This window comes from Meles meles, chromosome 11, assembly GCF_922984935.1.
Source record: "Meles meles chromosome 11, mMelMel3.1 paternal haplotype, whole genome shotgun sequence".
NCBI classification, from domain to species: domain Eukaryota; kingdom Metazoa; phylum Chordata; class Mammalia; order Carnivora; family Mustelidae; genus Meles; species Meles meles.
This window is the reverse complement of record NC_060076.1, coordinates 12412996-12432623: the sequence shown is the minus strand read 5'-3', so window position 1 is coordinate 12432623 and position 19628 is coordinate 12412996. Positions and strand designations below refer to the sequence as shown.

General features: G+C 43.0%; 1 protein-coding gene across 1 annotated transcript; it reads right to left on the bottom strand.

Moving 5' to 3' along the window:
• Nucleotides 1-6428: 6428 nt before the first annotated feature.
• On the bottom strand, nucleotides 6429-7286 carry LOC123953420 (olfactory receptor 1L1-like). The gene has a single exon (XM_046023652.1). The coding sequence runs from the start codon at nucleotides 7284-7286 to the stop codon at nucleotides 6429-6431; it is 858 nt and encodes a 285-aa protein (XP_045879608.1).
• Between the last annotated feature and the right edge of the window lie 12342 nt (nucleotides 7287-19628).

Here is a 19628-nt window from a genome sequence, read left to right as displayed (position 1 = left end):
CGGGGTATGATAAGAGTGCGGTCTTTGGGTACTGTGCACTGCAAACGTATGGGCCCAGTGGGAGGTGGGCGGAGATAAAGAGCAGATCCAGGAAGAAGAGATCAAGATGGAGCCAGTAGGTCTGGGAAGGGAAGTGGGAGAAGGAACTGGAGATGTCAGTAGGGTGCTGATAGGTGTACCCAAGTCTACTGATGATATATTAGAACAGCAATCGGGGGCCTGCTGGAGCCATTAGCCCCAGGAGTTAAAGCTGCTCAACTCTGGCATGTTCTATTTTCTGTCTCTTACAGAGTTTCTCTCCTGGCACATGTAGCCGGACATGTCCTGGCGTGGAGTGGTCATTCCTGAACGAGCGGTCATTCCTAAATGCTGTTGCACAACATAGGACGAAGTCTGTTGCCTCAGATCATCTGAGAAACCCATTAAAATACCTGGGCCCCTTTCTGGAGATTGTAGTCTGGGTCAGCTAGTCTGGGATGGGACCTGGAGGGCTGCATTGCTCTGTTTTCCAGATTTTTCTGAGAGTTTCCCCAGAAACTACCTCGTCGAATAGGGACCTGCTCTGGCCTCCAAGTCATGAGGCTGCCCCTTGTGGGTTTGCTGCATGGATGCTTCTGCCCAGAGGCTTTTGCTGCCTCCAGTCTGGTCAGAAGGAAGGAAACTTGGCTGTATCCTACTCCATCTCCATGGGTACAGAAGCTTTCCTAGGTGGCCAGAGCAGAGTCAAGAAAAGGCTACACCTGTGACTGACATTTTACTGAAGGTTCAGGAAAGCTGAAAAAGAATGACACCACGGAGACCACCTTACAAGGATGGCACAGACCCCAAGTTCCCCCTAGGAACCCTTGCCAGGATAGGGGTTTCCTGTCTCAACTCAGACAAAAACATCTCACGCCCCCACATCACTGAGACAGAGGTCTTGTCATGCCCCGGGGTCAAAGCCAAAGTGTCTGTGAAGGCCCCTAGAAGGAGAGGGTGTTCTCCTCACCTGTGTTTAGTCCCACAGCCCCTGTGTGCTTAGCCACATAGAGTTAGTGTTTATAGTTCAGAAGAAAGCATGAGTGGCTAATATAGACAACTCCCCAGCTCCCCAACGCACAGATCGCGAACAACTAGGACTTTCAAAAGACATCACTAGAATTTTAAAAACATATCTGAACACATGACCAGAAATTTAATAAATTATCAGAACCTCAGGTTCCGGCATCTAGAATACGCCAAAATGCATATTCTAGAATTGAAATGGGGTTCTAGTAAACAACTGAGAAAGTTCACAGCCTGGGTAGCTGGGCTTTAAGAAACCCCTTGAGGGAGCGTGGTGTAAGCCTTGAGGTTTTTTTGTTTTGTTTTGTTTTCTTTTTCCCATTTTTTGGTGCAAGTGCCTGACTTAATGATCCCCTTGGCATCCATGTCAGAGAAACACCCACTTCAGATAAGCACACTGCCAGCCGCAGGACCAGGTAAAGAGACAAGACCCCTTTCTCAGTGAGGCTCCTTTTTTAGATGTCTTGGTTGATTTTGATTAAACGGGCCATTTAGGCCACTTGCCTTTTCTCTTCCCTTGCTTTAAATTCCTGCTCCTATGTATTAAATTCACCAGCCAAGAGTGAGCCCACCGAAGCCCTAGGGCCCCTCTCTCTACCCCAGTAAAAACAGAACCGGAGGCCTGTGCTTCTCTCCTCCCCTTTCACTCTCTGCCTGGTGCCTGCCTGTGGCCCCAGGTGTGCTGTGTGATTTCCGGTAAGTAATAAGTGATAAGCCTTTGCTTTTTTAGTGTTTCCTGATGATTGCTGCTGAAGGGTGTCTTGCAATCATAATAAGGACCAGAAGTGTTGTTTTAGTCATAACATTGGTTTGGAAAGGGGGGATGTTTCTGGGAAGCTCACTAGGGCCCAGGGGAGTGTCACAGATTATTTCTAGCTGAGAACATTACTATTGATTCGCTGACACCAGCACCAAACAGACAGGCTTGGGCAAGTGTGTTTCTGTCTCCAGAAACAATCTGCAAGAAGCTCTCAGAACCCGGATGTGATCATGGGTTTCTCCGAGGATTGTGGGGTTCTCTGAGGAAGCCTCGAGAAATAGGATGAGGAGGTGGCAGGTGGAGACACCTTTATACTGACAAAGGTTGGGAGAGAATGGAGGGAAAATCAGGCCGTCTCATCCACAGGCTCAGAGAAGCAGAGAATTCCTTCCCCCCAGGTGAGGACTGAGCCAAGCAGGTGACCAAGATGGCCTCACTGTTCCCCTCAGCTTGACTCAATGGTCATCTTCTTCCTGACTCTGGGGCCCTGACCTTCCATTTCATAGAAAATTTGCAAGTTCTTTCTCTGACTCTTTGAGGCATAAATCTTTTTAAAAGCCTCTTGCCAGTTCTGCAACCCAGGATTATCTTTCTCAAGGACCGGAGCCATCCCTCTGATACGTAATCATCAAAGAAGATATTGTCCCATTCCCCATTGTCTCTGGGTGCCTCATGCCAAGTTACAAAATTGCATTCTGTCACTGAGAAACCGGAAGTTTATTTTCCCTCTGGATAAAGCCAATTAGCAAACACAGATGGTGTATGACTCTCCTAACGTCCTCTAGTACTTTTCCTCTAGCTCAGCTCAGAGCTTACAAACCCACCACCCTTCCTTTCAGACTGAGTTCTGCTCCCTCCCCTTGTTGCGAGAGCCTTGAATAAAGTCTTCCTTGCCCATTTCACTTTGCCTGGTGCCATTTTTTGCTTTGATACATGCCAAACATAAGCTTCTCACATTTACCAATCAGATAAGACACTCATCTTTCCTGGGGTAGAAACAGAAATAGGGTGAAAAAAAAAAAAAAACCGAGGTAGTACATTAACTAAACTCTCTTCGGGTGGAAGAAAAGGTTGAGATTAGGAGAGAAGCATTGCTTCAGGCAATGATGTTTAACCTTTCTACTCTTAGATGGTCACTTAAATATCAAATTTTCTAACCCATTCAAATTTTCATTTCTTGCCACCGGAATAATATCTTCCCAAGATAATTGAGAGTGTGACATTTCTTTAAGCCCTATGGCCCAATAAAATTATAACAAAATATCTAAAGCTAGGACATTTTCTAGAGTCAATCTTACTTGGACATGTACCTTATTATAAAATATTACTGTTGTCAGTTTTGAAAATGAGGAATCTGAAATTCTTAAATATTAAATAATGTCTCTGAATTGGAAGTGAACTTGAATGTTATCTAGCTCAATTCCAGTCTGATATATGAGTTGTCTTTGCAAGACCCAGTGAGGGTGGATGTCACTTTTCGATAACTCTGACTTTTGAATTTCTTCCCTATACTGTGACGGGAATTACTTTTCCAATTCTTACAAATATTGGGTCTAACATGAAAAAATTTTCATCATCATTAGCCATCAGGAGATTCAAATCAAAACCACATCAAGATACCACCTTACACCAGTTAGAATGACTAAAATTAACAAGATAGTAAACAACGTGTGTTGGAGAGGATGTGGAGAAAGAGGAACCATTCCTCTTACACTGCTGGTGGGAATGCAAGTTGGTGAAGCCACTTTGGAAAACAGTGTGGAGATTCCTTAGGAAATTAAAAATAGAGCTTCCCTATGACCCTGCAATTGCACTACTGGGTATTTACTCTAAAGATACAGATGTAGTGAAAAGAAGGGCCATCTGTACCCCAATGTTCATAGCAGCAATGGCTACAGTTGCCAAACTGTAGAAAGACCAAAGATGCCCTTCAACAGACAAATGGATAAAGAAGATATGGTCCATATGTACAATGGAATATTATGCCTCCATCAGAAAGGATGAATACCCAAACTTTCTATCAACATGGATGGGACTGGAGGAGATTATGCTGAGTGAAATAAGTCAAGCGGAGAGAGTCAATTATATAGTTTCACTTACTTGTGGAGCATAAGGAATAACATGGAGGACATTAGGAGGAGGAACGGAAAAGTGAACGGAGAGGGAAACAAACCATGAGAGACTGTGGACTCTGAGAAACAAACTGAAGGTTTTGGAGGGGAGGGGAGTTGGGGGATTAGGTGAGTCTGATGGTGGGTATTAAGGAGGGCACGTATTGCATGGAACACTGCGTGTGCTGCATAAACAATGAATCTTGGAACACTGAAAAAATAAAATTAAATAAAAAAAGACAAATATTGGGTTTAGTTCTATCTTCAAATGCCACTCAGAATAAACCTCGTTACAAAAAATTTGTCCTCTCACCTTAGAAAATAGACCAACAGTTAGTGATGATGTAAAAAATACAGCTACTTCCAGGGTGAATGACATCAAAAAGATGCTCAGGAAGAGGGGATGGACCAAAAGCTGCCAGAAGACAAAGGGAAAGATGCAGAAGCAGGCCAGGTCACCTGGAGTGCTGGACCAAAGCTGCTAACTCAACCAGCTCCTTAGGGCCAACCCTTGATTCTACACTGTGTTCAGGACCTAGGCCACTGTGCTGAGAGAGAGTCCAAAAGTGGGGGACACATCATCTGCTCTCTGCCTCGTGTGCAAAAATGGCCTCTGCTGTTGGGGAGGTCTTAATCTTATGCAGAAGAAAACATGTACATACACCTGCACACACACACACACAACCACTTTAAGTGATTTCACAGGCATTGAAATTACTGCAATTCAAATAACTAATTGAAGATGTTTCTTTCAAAAAAGTTTTTATTTAAATTTCAGTTAACATACAGTGTAATATTAGTTTCGGGTATATGACATGGTGATTCAACACTTCCATATGACACCTGGTATGACACAAGTGCCCGCCTTAATCCCCATTACCTATTCCCCCAACTTCCACCTCCCTCCCCTCTAGTAGCCTATCAGTTTGTTCTCCATAGTTAGGAGTCTGTTTCTTGGTTTGCCCCCCTCTCTCTTTGTCTCTTTGCTGGTTCATTTTGTTTCTTAAATTCTACATATAAGTGAATTGTCTCTGAGTGACTTATTTTCCTTAGCAGTAGACTCTGGCTCCATCCATGTCATTGCAAATGGCAAGATTTCATTATTTTTGATGGCTGAGTAATATTCCATTGCATCTATGTACCACATTTTTTTTAAATTTTATTTTTTTAATTTGTTTATTTACAGCATAACAGTATTCATTGTTTTGGCATCACACCCAGTGCTCCATGCAGTACGTGCCCTCCCTATTACCCACGACCTGGTTCCTCAACCTCTCACCCCCCCGCCCCTTCAAAACCCTCTGGTTGTTTTTTAGAGTCCATAGTCTCTCATGGTTCATCTCCATTCCAGTTTCCCTCAACTCCCTCTCCTCTCCATCTCCCCACGTCCTCCATGTTATTTGTTATGCTCCACAAATAAGTGAGACCGTATGATACTTGACTCTCTCTGCTTGACTTATTTCGCTCAGCATAATCTCTTCCAGTTCTGTCCATGTTGCTACAAAAGTTGGGTATTCATCCTTTCTGATGGAGGCATAATACTCCATTGTGTATATGGACCACATCTTCCTTATCCATTCATCCGTTGAAGGGCATCTTGGTTCTTTCCACAGTTTGGCGACCGTAGCCATTGCTACAATAAACATTGGGGTACAGATGGCCCTTCTTTTCACTACATCTGTATCTTTGGGATAAATACCCAGCAGTGCAATTGCAGGGTCATAGGGAAGCTCTATTTTTAATTACCACATTTTTAAAAAAAGGTTTTATTTATTTATCTGACAGACATAGATCACAAGTCGGCAGAGAAGCAGGCAGAGAGAGGAGGAAGCAGGTTCCCTGCGGAGCAGAGAGCCCGATGTGGGGTTCGATCCCAGGACCCTGGGATCATGACCTGAGCTGAAGGCAGAGGCTTTAACCCACTGAGCCACCCAGGCGCCCCATATGTACCACATTTAATTGAAGATGTTTCTTAAATTACACAAGGATACGGGAACTTAGAGTTATTGAACAGGGAGAAATTTGGTAAAGAAAAATTAATAAGAAGTTTTTGGCTACACTTGGAAGGAATAAATAGGAAAAGGGAATAGGAGTTGGGAATGAGAAATGGATGCAAAGACCCTGGGTTAGCAAGGAAGCCCTAATGAGGTGACTTTGATTGGTGGATATATATATATGTATATATGATATATCATATACATATGATATATCACATATATACGATATATATGCTATATTAATTATATTGTAAAATAAATGTATTATGAATATGAAAGAACAGGTACAATATTCTTGTCTGGTCACTCATATAATTTCCCACAAATACTCGACTTAGGTATGCTAGCCTCTAGTAGCTGGATATGTATACCAGGAATCAGCAGAAATGAGGGCTCAAAGGGGAAGACTCACTCCTGAGTGTTCTCAGGAAGATGCTGCCTGGGACCTCCTCCTGCCCATCAGCTTCCTCATGCCCCGCTTCATGTCTTTGTTCCTCAGGCTGTAGATAAAAGGGTTCAACATGGAGGACAGAACCGTGTAGATGACCGTGGCAGTGTAGATGCCTTGACAGTGTAGCTGGACAGGGGTCGGAAATAAACGTAAATAATACTTCCATAAAAGAGGGTCACCATGGTGAGGTGGGAGCCACAGGTAGAGAAAGCTTTACGCTTCCCAGCAGCTGAGGAGATCTTAAGAACAGCAATGAGGATCTGGAAGTAAGAGATGATAATGCATATAAAGGGGGTCACCAGGGTTATCAATCCTTCTGTGTTAATTACAACTTCATTGACGAATGTGGAGGAACAGGACAATTTCAGCAGAGGGTTGATGTCACAGAGGAAGTGGGGGATAACATTGGAGTTGCAGAAGGTGAGACGATTTATCAGGAGAACTAGTAAGAGGGAATGGAGATCAGAGATGGAACAGGAGAAGACCAGCAGCAGGACACAGCGGCGGTGGCTCATGATGGTGACATAGTGGAAGGGATCACATATGGCCACAAAACGGTCAATGGCCATGGCCGCCAGGAGGTAACTTTCTGTGTTGGCAAAAGCCAAGAAGAAATACATCTGGGTCATACACTCAGCATAGGAGATGGACTTCTTCTCTGACAGGAAGTTTACTAGCATCTTGGGAACAATGGTTGTTGTGTAACAAACGTCAATGAAGGATAAGATGCTGAGGAAAAAATACATGGGTGTCTGGAGCTGAGTGTCAGAGCGGATGGCCAGGATGATGAGCAGATTTCCCACAAGTGTGACCACGTACATGATGAAGAACAGGGCAAAAAGTGGCTTCTGGTCCTCCGGCTGGGAGGACAGTCCCAGGAGGATGAACTCAGAGACACTACTAGTTTGGTTGACATTCTCCATAATCCTGCCTGTGCCAATAAGTATGGAAAATCATAGAATTTTCAATTCAACAAGTTTCAATTTATTCCTCTCTCTCCTAGGATTCCTATAAATTGTCCATTATTCTGTCTTCCCTTCTACAATCCACAAGAAGTTGAACAATATAAAAGTTTAACCTATGTTAAATGCAGGGACATCAGAGAAGATTTCCTTTCAGAAAGAATCCCAGGTGGACCTCAGTGATGCCTATTTTTCTGGGTCCCTCCCCATAAATACTTATTCATGTATGTCAGGTTGAGGCTCGTCTCTCTACTACCCTTGCAAACAAAACAAAGCAAGAAAACAAATGAACAAACAAAAAACCCCCAAACAGCTAAGTGAATCAGGTAAGTAAGATAAATGCCAACTAGGCAAACAGTGTTCATAGTCACCCTTTCAGAGCAAACATTTCCTTAAAAGCTGGGAAAAACCTCTATTATATATGAAGCTCTTTATTTTTTTATTTTATTTTATTTTTTTGAACCTCTTTATTGAAACACTCTTAGCCATCAGAGATTTGTGCCTTCACAATAATTCAACACTGTTGAATTAAATGCTCACTGGGAACCCAACACTGAGATTATGAAGATGAATCATTCTCAATTCCTGTTCTTAAGGTAGCTAGAGTCTAGTGGGAAAGGAATTTTTAAACAAATAAGCACAAGGAAATGCTACAGGTATAGTGAGAGATGCCCTGGAAAGCAAAGAGTTTAGTGTGGTGTCCTTGTTAAAAAGCACACATTTTGAAATCAGCTCCTTCATTTTCTGTCTGTGTGGTCTCGGACCAATTATCTAATATGTTGATTTGTGGTGTTCTTCTCAATAATTTTAGGGGGCAGTACATACCTTCTCACTCCACCTCTACTTCTCCTTCACCACTTGCTTTATTTCTTCCTTTACTTCCTGCCTTAATACTCTTCTCTGTCAGGTGTTCCAGGATGCTCTTGAAAGCAATTATTCTCGATTTCTTTGCAAAATCTCACAGCCTTTAGATTTTTCACTGTTTGACCACCCTTCACCTAAATTCCTGAGATGTTGAGAAAGAAGTATTTTTGTGTGATTTCAGGATTTGGAAATGAGTATGAAATTAAGGCAGATAATAGCAGTTGTGCCCAAGACATATCGAGTCCTTATTATGTATCAGGCACTGAGCTGAATACTTCATGCATATCACTCCAAACAACTCTGATCTGGCTCTGAACAGCATTCCCTTTTAAAAGATAAGAAAATTGAGGTACCAACTTACACCAGTCAGAATGGCTAAAATTACAAGACAGGAAAGAACAAATGTTGGAGAGGATGCAGAGAAAGGGGAACCCTCCTACACTGTTGGTGGGAATGAATGTTGGTGCAGTCACTCTGGAAAACGGTATGGAGGTTCCTCAAGAAGTTGAAGATAGAGCTACCCTATGACCCACAAACTGCACTGCCCATATTTACCCTTAAGATACAAATGTATTGAAAAGAAAGGGCACCTGCACCCCAATATTTATAACAGCAGTGTCCACACTATCCAAACTGGAAGGAGCCAAGATATCCTTCAACAGATGAATGGATAAAGAAGATATGGTTCATATATACAGCGGAATATTACTCAGCCATAAGAAACAATGAAAACCTACTATTTATATCAATGTGAATGGAACTGGATGCTGTTATGCTAAGTGAAATAAGCAGAGAAAGACAATTATCATATGATTTCACTCATATGTGGAATATAAGAAATAGCAAAGAAGGGGCACCTGGGTGGCTCAGTGGGTTAAAGCCTCTGCCTTCGGCTCAGGTCATGATCTCAGGGTCCTGGGATTGAGCCCGCATCGGGCTCTCTGCTCAGCCGGGAGCCTGCTTCTTCCTCTCTTTCTCTGCCTGCCTCTCTGCCTACTTGTGATCTCTCTCTGTCAAATAAATAAATAAAATCTTAAAAAAAAAGAAAAAAAAGAAATAGCAAAGAAGATCATAGGGAGAGAGAGGGAAAACTGAATGGGAAGAAATCAAAGAGGGAGGCAAAGCACGGGAGGCTCTTAACATTAGGAAACAAATTGAGGGTTGTCATAGGGGAGGTGGGGGATGGGGTCACTGGGTGATGGGCATTAAGGAGGGCACATGATGTGATCCGCACTGGGTGTTTTACGCAAGAGAAGAATCAGAAACTATGTACTATATGTTGGCTAGCTGAATTTAAATTAAAAAAAAAGAAAAAAGAAAATTGAGGTGAAAAATGTTGAGTGCTCTTCTCACATCATGCAGCCCACATGGGCCAGAGCCTGGATCCCAATTAGGATGGTCTTAAACACGAAATGGTATGTCCTCACACTTTAGCAAACCTTCAGCAAGATTATGCCAGAAGCGAATGTGCAGGGATGTTATTTTTCACTGTGGAACTCTTCTACCTTAACGTCCTTATTCCAGCAACTGACAGGCTTTCAAAATCAATGCTGTATGGTGTCCTCTACTGTAATTGCTAGAGACAGGACCTCTCTCAAGCCCCGTGTTGACCTGAGTGGTGGCAGGGCACAGGAAAACACTCGGGATGCTGAAACAGCAGCTGTGGGCTCGATTCCTGGCTTCACTACTCACAGCATGTCTTTGGCAAAATCCCTTCCCTGCTGTTTCACTTTCTTCATACATAAGACAAACTCAAGCCTGCTCTCAGGAGAAACGTGAGGAACATGTATGTGGAAGCAGTTTGTAAGCCACAAACACAATATACGTCATGGGGGCAACTGGGAAGTGTCTGATAAAGAAGAAGCTGGTGGCCGGGAAGGAGAAGCAGGGCTGGACCAAATGCAGAGGGGAAGGGACGGACATCTGGCTGTGAGAGCAGAGGGGGCTGGGACTAGAAGCATGCAGGGGGCCGGTGTTGCCAGAATCAGAATCATTCTTCCATTTTTTCTGTCTAGGGCTCATCAGCATGGACTTTGCTTCTCCAGGGATCTCCCTGGTTTGGCCTCCTAAATCCCTTGAGTGGACCTTTTCATTTCCCCACCATTTCCCCATCAGCACTCTGGTGAAAACCATCATTCCCACCTAGGTTATTCCAGTTTCGTCCCTGTGATGTATTGGGTTCCCGCAGCCCTGCTGGACACCCCCTCCACCATCCATTCTCTGCACTGAAGAAACAGCATTCTTTTAACAATAAAAACATGATCACCTAACTCTTCAGGTTAAAGTCTGAATTAGTGTCCCAGGGCCGCTGTAACAAAGGGCCACAGACCGGATAGCTTAGAACAATAGAAATATATTTTCTCTCAATTCTAGAGGAGTTGTCAGGTTGGTTCCTTCCTGGGGCTGTGCGGGGTCTGTCCCATGCCTCTCACCTTGTCTTATAGATGCTGGTCTTCTCTCTTGGTCTCTTTACACTGTCTTCCCTGATGCCTGTGTGTTTCTGTGTCCAAATTTCCCCTTGCCATGAGGACATTGATCATGTTGGATTATGATCCATTCTAATGACTTCGCTTTTAATCTGATTACCTCTGCAAAGACCCTATCTCCAAATAAGGTCACATTCTGAGGTACTGGAGATTAGGACTCCAATGTATCTTTTTTGGGGGAACCAACCCATCACAGGCACTTTCCTGCTGCATGAGCCTCCGCATTACCCACAGACTGAGGGCCAGTTCCTTCCTGTGGCTTTACTGAGCTTCCCGTGAAGTGTCTCCTGCGGGCTCTGTGGCTCGTCTACTGCCTCCCTCCCTGCCCTCTCACATTTCATGATCCAGTTGTAAGGCAGTCTTTGCTTCTTCTTGCCTCAGGGACTTACTTTTCCACATGCCCGAATCATCCATTAGCCCTGTCTGTTACCCTGGCGGGAGGTCCCCTTATTCAGCCTCCAGCCTCTAGCCTCCAACCTCCAGCAGAACATTCCTTCAGACCCCGGCGGCCCTCTGGCCCACACACTATGGACTGAGACTGAATCTTAGTATTTACAACACTGCCTTCCCCACTAGACTGTGAGCTGCCCAAGTATGAGGACCACGTCTGGTTCTTTGTTACGCCAACTCCCTCTGGCGTGGTTCCTGGAACATAGTAGTCCCTTGATAAATATTTGTGGAATGAAAGAATGCCTGGATGTTCATTTCAGATTCTGAACAGATGGAAGGAAGCAACGCAGCAGCCCTCACGTGACTGTCTAGGGAACAGCACTCTGTGCAGTTCACGGCTGGTAGGACCAGGACTGGACAGGAAGGACAGGAAGGACAGGAGCCTTCTCTCCTGGAAGGTGCCCCTTGGTTTCTGACTCCTTCAACTTTGAGGCACACTTGTAGGGAATCTGCGCCAGACAAACTCTTAGAGGTCATGTAGTCCAGCCCTCTCACTTTAAGGAGGAGGAAGATTGAAGCCTTCTGGGAGGAAGGACCTTCATCATCATGACATTTGAATTGCTAGAACCAAGAGTGGAACGCAGGCCTCCTGGCTTCTCCCTGTGGCAGGGGTCACCCTGCACATGGGGGCTCGGGTCCACTTTCTAGGTATGAGGGGTCTTGTCCTTGCCAGGTAAGCGGTCTAGAGCAAGTTACTTAACCTCTCTGTGACTCACCTTCTCCATCTGTGAAGTGGGACTAATAGGAAAACCTGTCTCACAGCGCTGTTGGCTCAGTGAACACGTGAAAGCACAGGGCCTCGCAGAGGGTCAGCACGTCTGCCCCCAGAGTGAGCAATTTAGCCTCCAAGATGTGGGGAAAATATTTTGATAAAGTAAATAAGCAGGCATGGTCAAATTCTGGAAGGTTGCGTGTTCCGCACTTGGGTTAACCAAACATGTGAAAGCCAGAGGCTTTAGTCATAGGGACCACCCGTTTCTTTGTGCACACACAGCACTCAACTTCGTTGGGTTCTTATTGACAAAAACACATGGATAACCCTTTCCTGACTCATGGATATCTTATCAAAGTCCTCGCGGGGATTTTTGACACAGACCCTTTGGAACTCACCGTTCTCAGATGGTGGGTGACGGGGAAGGCATGCCTGGTCAGCGTGGACTGTGAACCTGGTTGTTGGTTGCAACCAGATGTTTTCTCTCCACTGCAACCTCTCTAGATGCAGAAGATGTCTCTGGGCGATGTCTGCAAATTTATTTAGGATCTGCACTTCAGTTCAAGTGCCCATCCCCTTTACCCTCTCCCTTACCTCTGTTCCAGGAAACCGAGGAGAACAAGGGGGAGCCACGTGCTTGGTCAGCAGGTTTCCCCCACAGGGTTTCAAATTTCTTTCTCATCCTCACCTCTCATCCCCAGCCCCAGCCTGACTCCTCCTTTCAGAAGACTGTTACCCAGTTACCAAGATGAGGACTTACGTGCCCAGAGACCTCTCCCAGCCTATAATGGTTTGGATGCCCTTCACCAGACCTCCTTGGAATCCCTTGTGCTCTGAGGGAATAGGGTATTCTCTCTGCCTACTGTTCCCTTGGGGACATCTGCTCAGTGCCGTCTCCAGGTTTAGAAAGCAAATCACAGCCCAAGGGGATGCAGAACGTTGGCAGACTATTCCAGAGACTATTTACAGAGCCTGCTCAGACTCCTGGTCAGGTCTCGTACAAATGGTTTCCCCATTTGTAGGTAACTAAGGTTTGAGGAGCAATGATGGGTATTCTGGAAGAGGGGGATGTCAATGGAGGTGACTTGATACTTTTATTTTGGAGGAGTAAAGTATAGATGGGGGCAGCAGTTTTCAGACAATGGAAAAGTGTGTATATGTGTGCACATAAGCACATGTGTGGGTGTGTGCTGGTGCTCATCCAAGGACAAGTGATGAAGATAGATTAAAGTCTGCTATTGGTTTATGGGGTAATATCAGGTTCTTTGGGTTAAGGGGATGTTGACGATATCAGAGGCTCCTAAGTATTGGATTTGGAGTCAGAGTAATATTTGACACAGTTTGTCCATTGCGAACCCTCTTATCCTTGTTCTGGTTTCAGATGGAGTTGTGGCCCGGCTAATGTGGAGTTGCCTGCACTCCTGGGAGTACCTCTGGCTCTTGGGTTAAGGAATGTGCAGGCATGGCTCTTGGAATGCTGAAAAGCATCCTCGAGAACTTCCATATAGATCAGAGGAGGTAGGGGCATGTTCAGGAGAGAGACTAGATTTTCTATTAATCTGTATGTTGCGGTTCCTGAAAGTTACCCTCTGCATTACCCCAGAGTCACATGAAAAAAAAAAAAAAAACTAGTCAAGTATTTGACCCCCTTCCTTGCTTGCTGTCTCCTTTCCTTTCCTTTCCTTTCCTTTCTTTTCCTTCTGTTTCCTTTCCTTTCCTTCCGTTTCCTTTCCTTTCCTTTCCTTCTCTTCCCTTCCCTACCCTACCCTACCCTACCTTTTCCTTCCCTTCCCTTCCTTCTTTTCTTTCTCTTCTCTTCTCTTTCTTTCTTTCTTTCTTTCTTTTTTTCCCCTGCTTCATCCTCTCCTGAAAAGTATGGGGTTGTTTAGAAAGATAGATGCAACAAACAGAGAAAATAAATATATTTAAAACTAAATATTAATTAGAAAATAAATAAAAAATAGTCAAGGGACAAGAAGCAAAAAAGTAAGGTGTAGAAGATGATAGACAGTGTGAGAGAGAGCACAAAATCAGCAGCAAGCCCTGATTCCACCCTTCTGGAAGCTCATTTCGTTCTGAGCTTGCTGATGACCAAAGTGGAGAGGGTGAGAAGGTCATTTATATGACTTTCAATATCCAAAAGATAAAAACACATCAGTAATATAGGAGACACATTACCAACTCTGGCTCTCTGATCTGAGAAAAATATCCCTTGTGGGTTTTCAGGAAGAGATTACTGTGCACTGAAAAGAAAACCTTCACAAGATCCTTAGAGGAAACAGTGAATTCTTCAAAGAAGCCTCAGTGGAAGCTTAGAGGGCATCCTACCAAGACCCAATTTAGGCAAAGTGATCCTTGGGGATCCATAGTGTAGGCAGGCAGGAAGCCCCCTGATGTCTCGCTTGCTTCAATGTTAGTCTTGACTTAAGGATGGTGGTTCTTCATGTAGAGCATGCCTGACTCCCCCAGAGCGTTGTTAGATGGGCTGCGAGAGACTGTACGCCACTTGACGTGGGGTGTTTGTTTCCTATGTATGAAGAAATGTGCTTTTCCCGCTTTCTGAGGATGATTAACACTTTTTTTCATTAGATTCTCCCATGGACCCTTGACCTAAAATCGACTGAGCCTTCGATGCAGAGGACTGGGGCTTAGGAAGTCCTCCATGAACGTCGTTTTTCTCCATTAGGTTTTGCTAGTTGTATTAGTGGTGATGAGTTCTGGATTAGCAGGTGCCCAGAGGGTCACTCCTCTGAGTGTCTGGTGAGGGCCGAGACATCAGATTTCACACCATGCTGGGCTAGGACTGAGATGTGCTTGCTGAGGTTAGGAAGCCTAATGAGGACAGGGGCCTTCGCACGTTCTAGCAAATGTGACTGGGATCCTGTGGAGTGGAACAGGACACTGATCTGTTGAGTAGGTTAACTCACCCCTGCTTGGGTGTGAGCCTGGAAAGTTCCCCTGGTAAGTCCAAGCCTCCCATAAAAAGGAATCTGGAATCTGCTCTAACATAATGATCAAGGTCACCACATTTCTGTGCCAAAAGCACCATAATTTTAGGCTGGAGCTTTCCTTTTGTAGCTCTGTTTTTAAATTTCAGAAGTAGTGTGCACTCATGGTAAGATACTCAAATAATTTAGAAGTTTAGTTAGTGAAGGTGAAGAGTGTCCCCTTCCAGTCCCAACTGAACTCTTCCCTTTATATGCAAACACATTAAGCCTTGCTATTTATATTGTTCTGCAACTTCTTCCTCCCATGGAATATTCTACCAGTTCCTATAAACAGCACTGATATTAAAAACATCTAACAACGGGGCGCCTGGGTGGCTCAGTGGGTTAGGCCTCTGCCTTCGGCTTGGGTCATGATCTCAGGGTCCTGGGATTGAGCCCCGCATCAGGCTCTCTGCTCAGCGGGGAGCCTGCTTCCCCCCATCTCTCTCTGCCTGCCTCTCTGCCTACTTGTGATCTACCTCTCTGTCAAATACATAAATAAATTCTTTAAAAAAATATCTAACAACTCGACCACTGATATAAATTAATTTATAAATATAAAAATATATTTCCATTTAGTGCCTAACTCAACCTAACTATATACATCAGGGGCTCCTGAATTACGGCTGCTGGCAGATTATGTCTACCACTTGTGTCTATAATAACGTTTTATTGGAACACAGCACACTCATTCGCTTACATATTGTCTGTGACTGCTTTCACACTACAGTGGCAGTGTTGAGTGGCTGTGACAGAGACAGCACTGAGCTGCAAAGTATTTACTATGTGGCCTTTTACAGAACAGTGTGCTGAATCCTGATAAATATTGTCAGAGAACATTACAAGCTGAAGGGTAAAGACTGTCAAGTTATTTTAATAATTTCCAAGTAACATTGATTTAAGAGTATTTTATGAATTGATGGAAAACTATTTTATGGAAATGTGATACATAATGAGAAATCATGCAAGTCATAAGAGATTTATCATCCACTTATGGTGGGTGAAATGAAAACACCCACTTAACCACTACTGAACCTTTTCAGTACCTTAGAAGCCCTCTTTCCCATGTCCCCAGTTATCACTGACCTTCCCTCTTTCCTCCTCCCAAAGATAACCCCTCTCCTGACTTCTAGCGCTATAATCAGGTTTTCCTACTTTTGACCTTTACATCAATGGAATCATATCATAGGTCTTCTTTTGCGCCCCACCTCTTTTGTTCAAAGTTATGTTTCAGAGATTTTTAGCAGAGTACTTTTCCCCCCAGAGATCTTTGTTTTGTGTAACTGTAGCTAGCTCATTTTCATTGTTTTACAGTATTGTTTTGTATTGTTAGCTTTCTATTTAATTAATAATTTTGTTGTTAATGGACATTTGGTTCTCGGTTCTTCTGACAATAAACATGAATATTGGTTGCTACAAATATTCTTGTAAGGACTTGAAGCCCATTTACACATCTTTCTGTCAGGCATATACTAGGATCCTAGGGTATGCATATATTCAATCATAATAGAAATGCCAAATCATTTTTCCAGTGTGCCTGTTGGAACTTACCCGCTGCAGTATTGTATAAGTTCTCATGCTCTCTCTATACCAACATGTGTGGTTTTATTTTCTGTTTCTTTGAGGAGTAATGAGATGGAGCCCTGTTCCATTTGTTTCCTGGAAACAAAACTTGGAAAGTGCATGCTCAAGTCTATTGCTCACTCCTGTCAGGTGGACTCTTATTTTATTTTATTTCATTTTGTTTTATTTTATTTTACTAATTTAAGGCATTTAAAAATGTATTATGGATAAAATATATCCACAACCATGGGGTTATAGGTAATGCAAGTAACTTCTTCCACCTGGTGACTTGTTTGTTCCTTTTCTCAGTAGTTTCTTTTGATGAATAGAAGTTCTTGATTTTAAAGTAATTTGTTATTTTTCCCCTCTGTGTTTCTTCCATTTTCTATCTTCAGAAAAAAATCCCCAATTCCAAAGGCATAAAGACACTCTGGGTATTTATATTTCCATTCCACTCTTGATATTTTCTATAAAATTTGTTGTTTTATCTTTCACACTTAGGTTTACAAGTGTGGCTTGATTATTTTATATGATGTGAGATAGGGGTTTCCCCTTCTACATGTATTTGCAAGTAACCCGGAACTGTTTCTTGGAAAGATAGCCTCTTACCATTGCTTTGCAGGGCCTCCTCTGTCATGACCAAGCATAAATGTGAGGGTCTGTTTTGGGTGTCTCTTTCATCCTTTGGTCTGCCTGATGACCTTTAAGCCAATGTCACTCTAACTTAATGATTGTTGTTTTATAAGTCTTGATATCTTGTAGAATATGTTTTCTACCTTTTACTCTTTTTCAAGTTCATTTGTGGCTAATCTTGACTTCTTGCCCTTCCATGTAAGTTTATGAATCAGCCTATCAAAAATACATGCTTGGAAAGGAAACAAAAGTGAAAATGAACTTTTGGGACTTCATCAAGATCAAGACCTTCTGTACAGCAAAGGAAACAGTCAACAAAACAAAAAGGCAATCCACAGAATGGGAGAAGATATTTGCAAATGACACTACAGACAAAAGGTTGATATCCAGTATCTATAAAGAACTCCTCAAACTCAACACACACAAAACAGATAATCATATCAAACAATGGGCAGAAGATATGAACAGACACTTCTCCAACGAAGACATACAAATGGCTGTCAGACACATGAAAAAATGTTCATCATCACTAGCCATCAGGGAGATTCAAATTAAAACCTCATTGAGATATCACCTGACACCAGTTAGAATGGCCAAAATTAGCAAGACAGGAAACAACGGGTGTTGGGGAGGATGTGGAGAAAGGGGAACCCTCTTACACTGTTGGTGGGAATGCAAGTTAGTGCAGCCACTTTGGAGAACAGTGTGGAGATTCCTCAAGAAATTAAAAATAGAGTTTCCCTATGACCCTCCAATTGCGTTTCTGGGTATTTACTCCAAAGATACAGATGTAGTGAAAAGAAGGGCCATTTGTACCCCAATGTTTATAGCAGCAATGGCCACGGTCGCCAAACTGTGGAAAGAATCAAGATTCCCTTCAACGGATGAATGGATAAGGAAGATGTGGTCCATATACACGATGGAGTATTATGCCTCCATCAGAAAAGATGAATACCCAACTTTTGTAGCAACATGGACTAGACTGGAAGAGATTATGCTGAGTGACACAATTCAAGCAGAGAGAGTCAAGTATCATATGGTCTCACTTATTTGTGGAGCATAACAAATAACACGGAGGACATGGGGAGATGGAGAGGAGAAGGGAGTTGAGGGAAACTGGAAGGGGAGATGAACCATGAGAGACTATGGACTCTGAAAAACAACCAGAGGGTTTTGAAGGGGTGGGGGGTGGGAGGTTGAGGAACCAGGTGGTGGGTAATAGGGAGGGCATGTACTGCATGGAGCACTGGGTGTGGTGCAAAAACAATGAACACTGTTACACTGAAAATAAATAATAAAAAAAGTACCTGCTTGGGTTTAAAAAAAAGATTTTTTTTTTAATTTGAGAGAGAGAGAGCACAAACAGGAGGTGTGGGCAGATGGAGAGAGAGAGAGAGAGAGAGAGAGAGAGAGAAGCAGACGTCCTCCTGAGTGTGGAGCCCCATATGGAGCTCAATCCCATGACCCAGAGATCATGACCTGTGCCAATATCAAGAGTTGGGCACTTAACTTACTGAGCCACCCAAGTGCCCTCTGCTTGGGTTTTGAATGGAATTTTACTGAATCTATAGCTTAATTTGGAGAGAATGGCATTATTGAAGTAGTTCATGTTCTAATCAGTGTACTTGTGAATGTCTTGCCATTCACTTATATCTTATTAAATTTTACGCAATCATGCTTTATAATTTTTGGTGTAGAGATCCTCCACATCTTCATTTGACTTATCTCTATGTATTTGATTTTTAAAGCTTATTTGAGTAAGCTTTTTTAAAAAATTCATTTTGGTCACTTTATGGAAATAAAATCATTTTTAATTTCATGCTAGTTATGTTAAATATATGGCAAAATTCAAAATTGGTTTCAGGTATAGAATTTAGGGATTCATCACTTACATATAACACCTAATGCTCATCATAACAAGTGACCTCCTTAATACATCATCCATTTACCCCACCCCCTGCTCACCTCCCTTCATCAACCCTCAGTTTGTTCTCTATTCTTAAGAGTCTCTTATGGGTTGCTTCCCTCTCTTTTCCTTTTCCATAAGTTCATCTGTTTTGTTTCTTAAATTCCACATACAATTGAAATAATCTGGTGTTTGTCTTTCTCTGACTGACTTATTTCACTTAGCATAGTACCCTCTAGCTCCATCCACATTGTGCAAATGGCAAGATTTCATTCTTTTTGATGGCTGAGTAATATTCCACTGTGTATATATACCACCTCTTCTTTATCCATTCATCCAGATCTAGTTGTTGGACATTTGGGCTCTCTCCATACTTTGGCTATAGTTGATAATGCTGCTATAAAGATGGAAGTGCATGTACCCCTTCAAATCTGTATTTTTTTATCCTTTGGGTAAATACCTCATCGTGCAACTACTGGGTCATAGGGAAATTCTACTTTTAACTTTTTGAGGAACCTCCATACTGTCTTCCAGAGTGGGTTCATCAGTTTCCATTCCCACTAGGAGTGTAAGAGGGTTCTCCTTCTCCATATCTATGTATTTGATACATACAAATACTTCCTGTGTTGTTAATTTTAGCCATTCTGATAGGTGTGAGGTGGTATCTCACTGTGGTTTTGATTTGTATTTCCCTGATCATGA

What these genes read in the sequence shown, in the direction of transcription:
- LOC123953420 (XM_046023652.1), bottom strand. Translation starts at nt 7,286, where the DNA reads ATGGAGAATGTCAACCAAACTAGTAGTGTCTCTGAGTTCATCCTCCTG.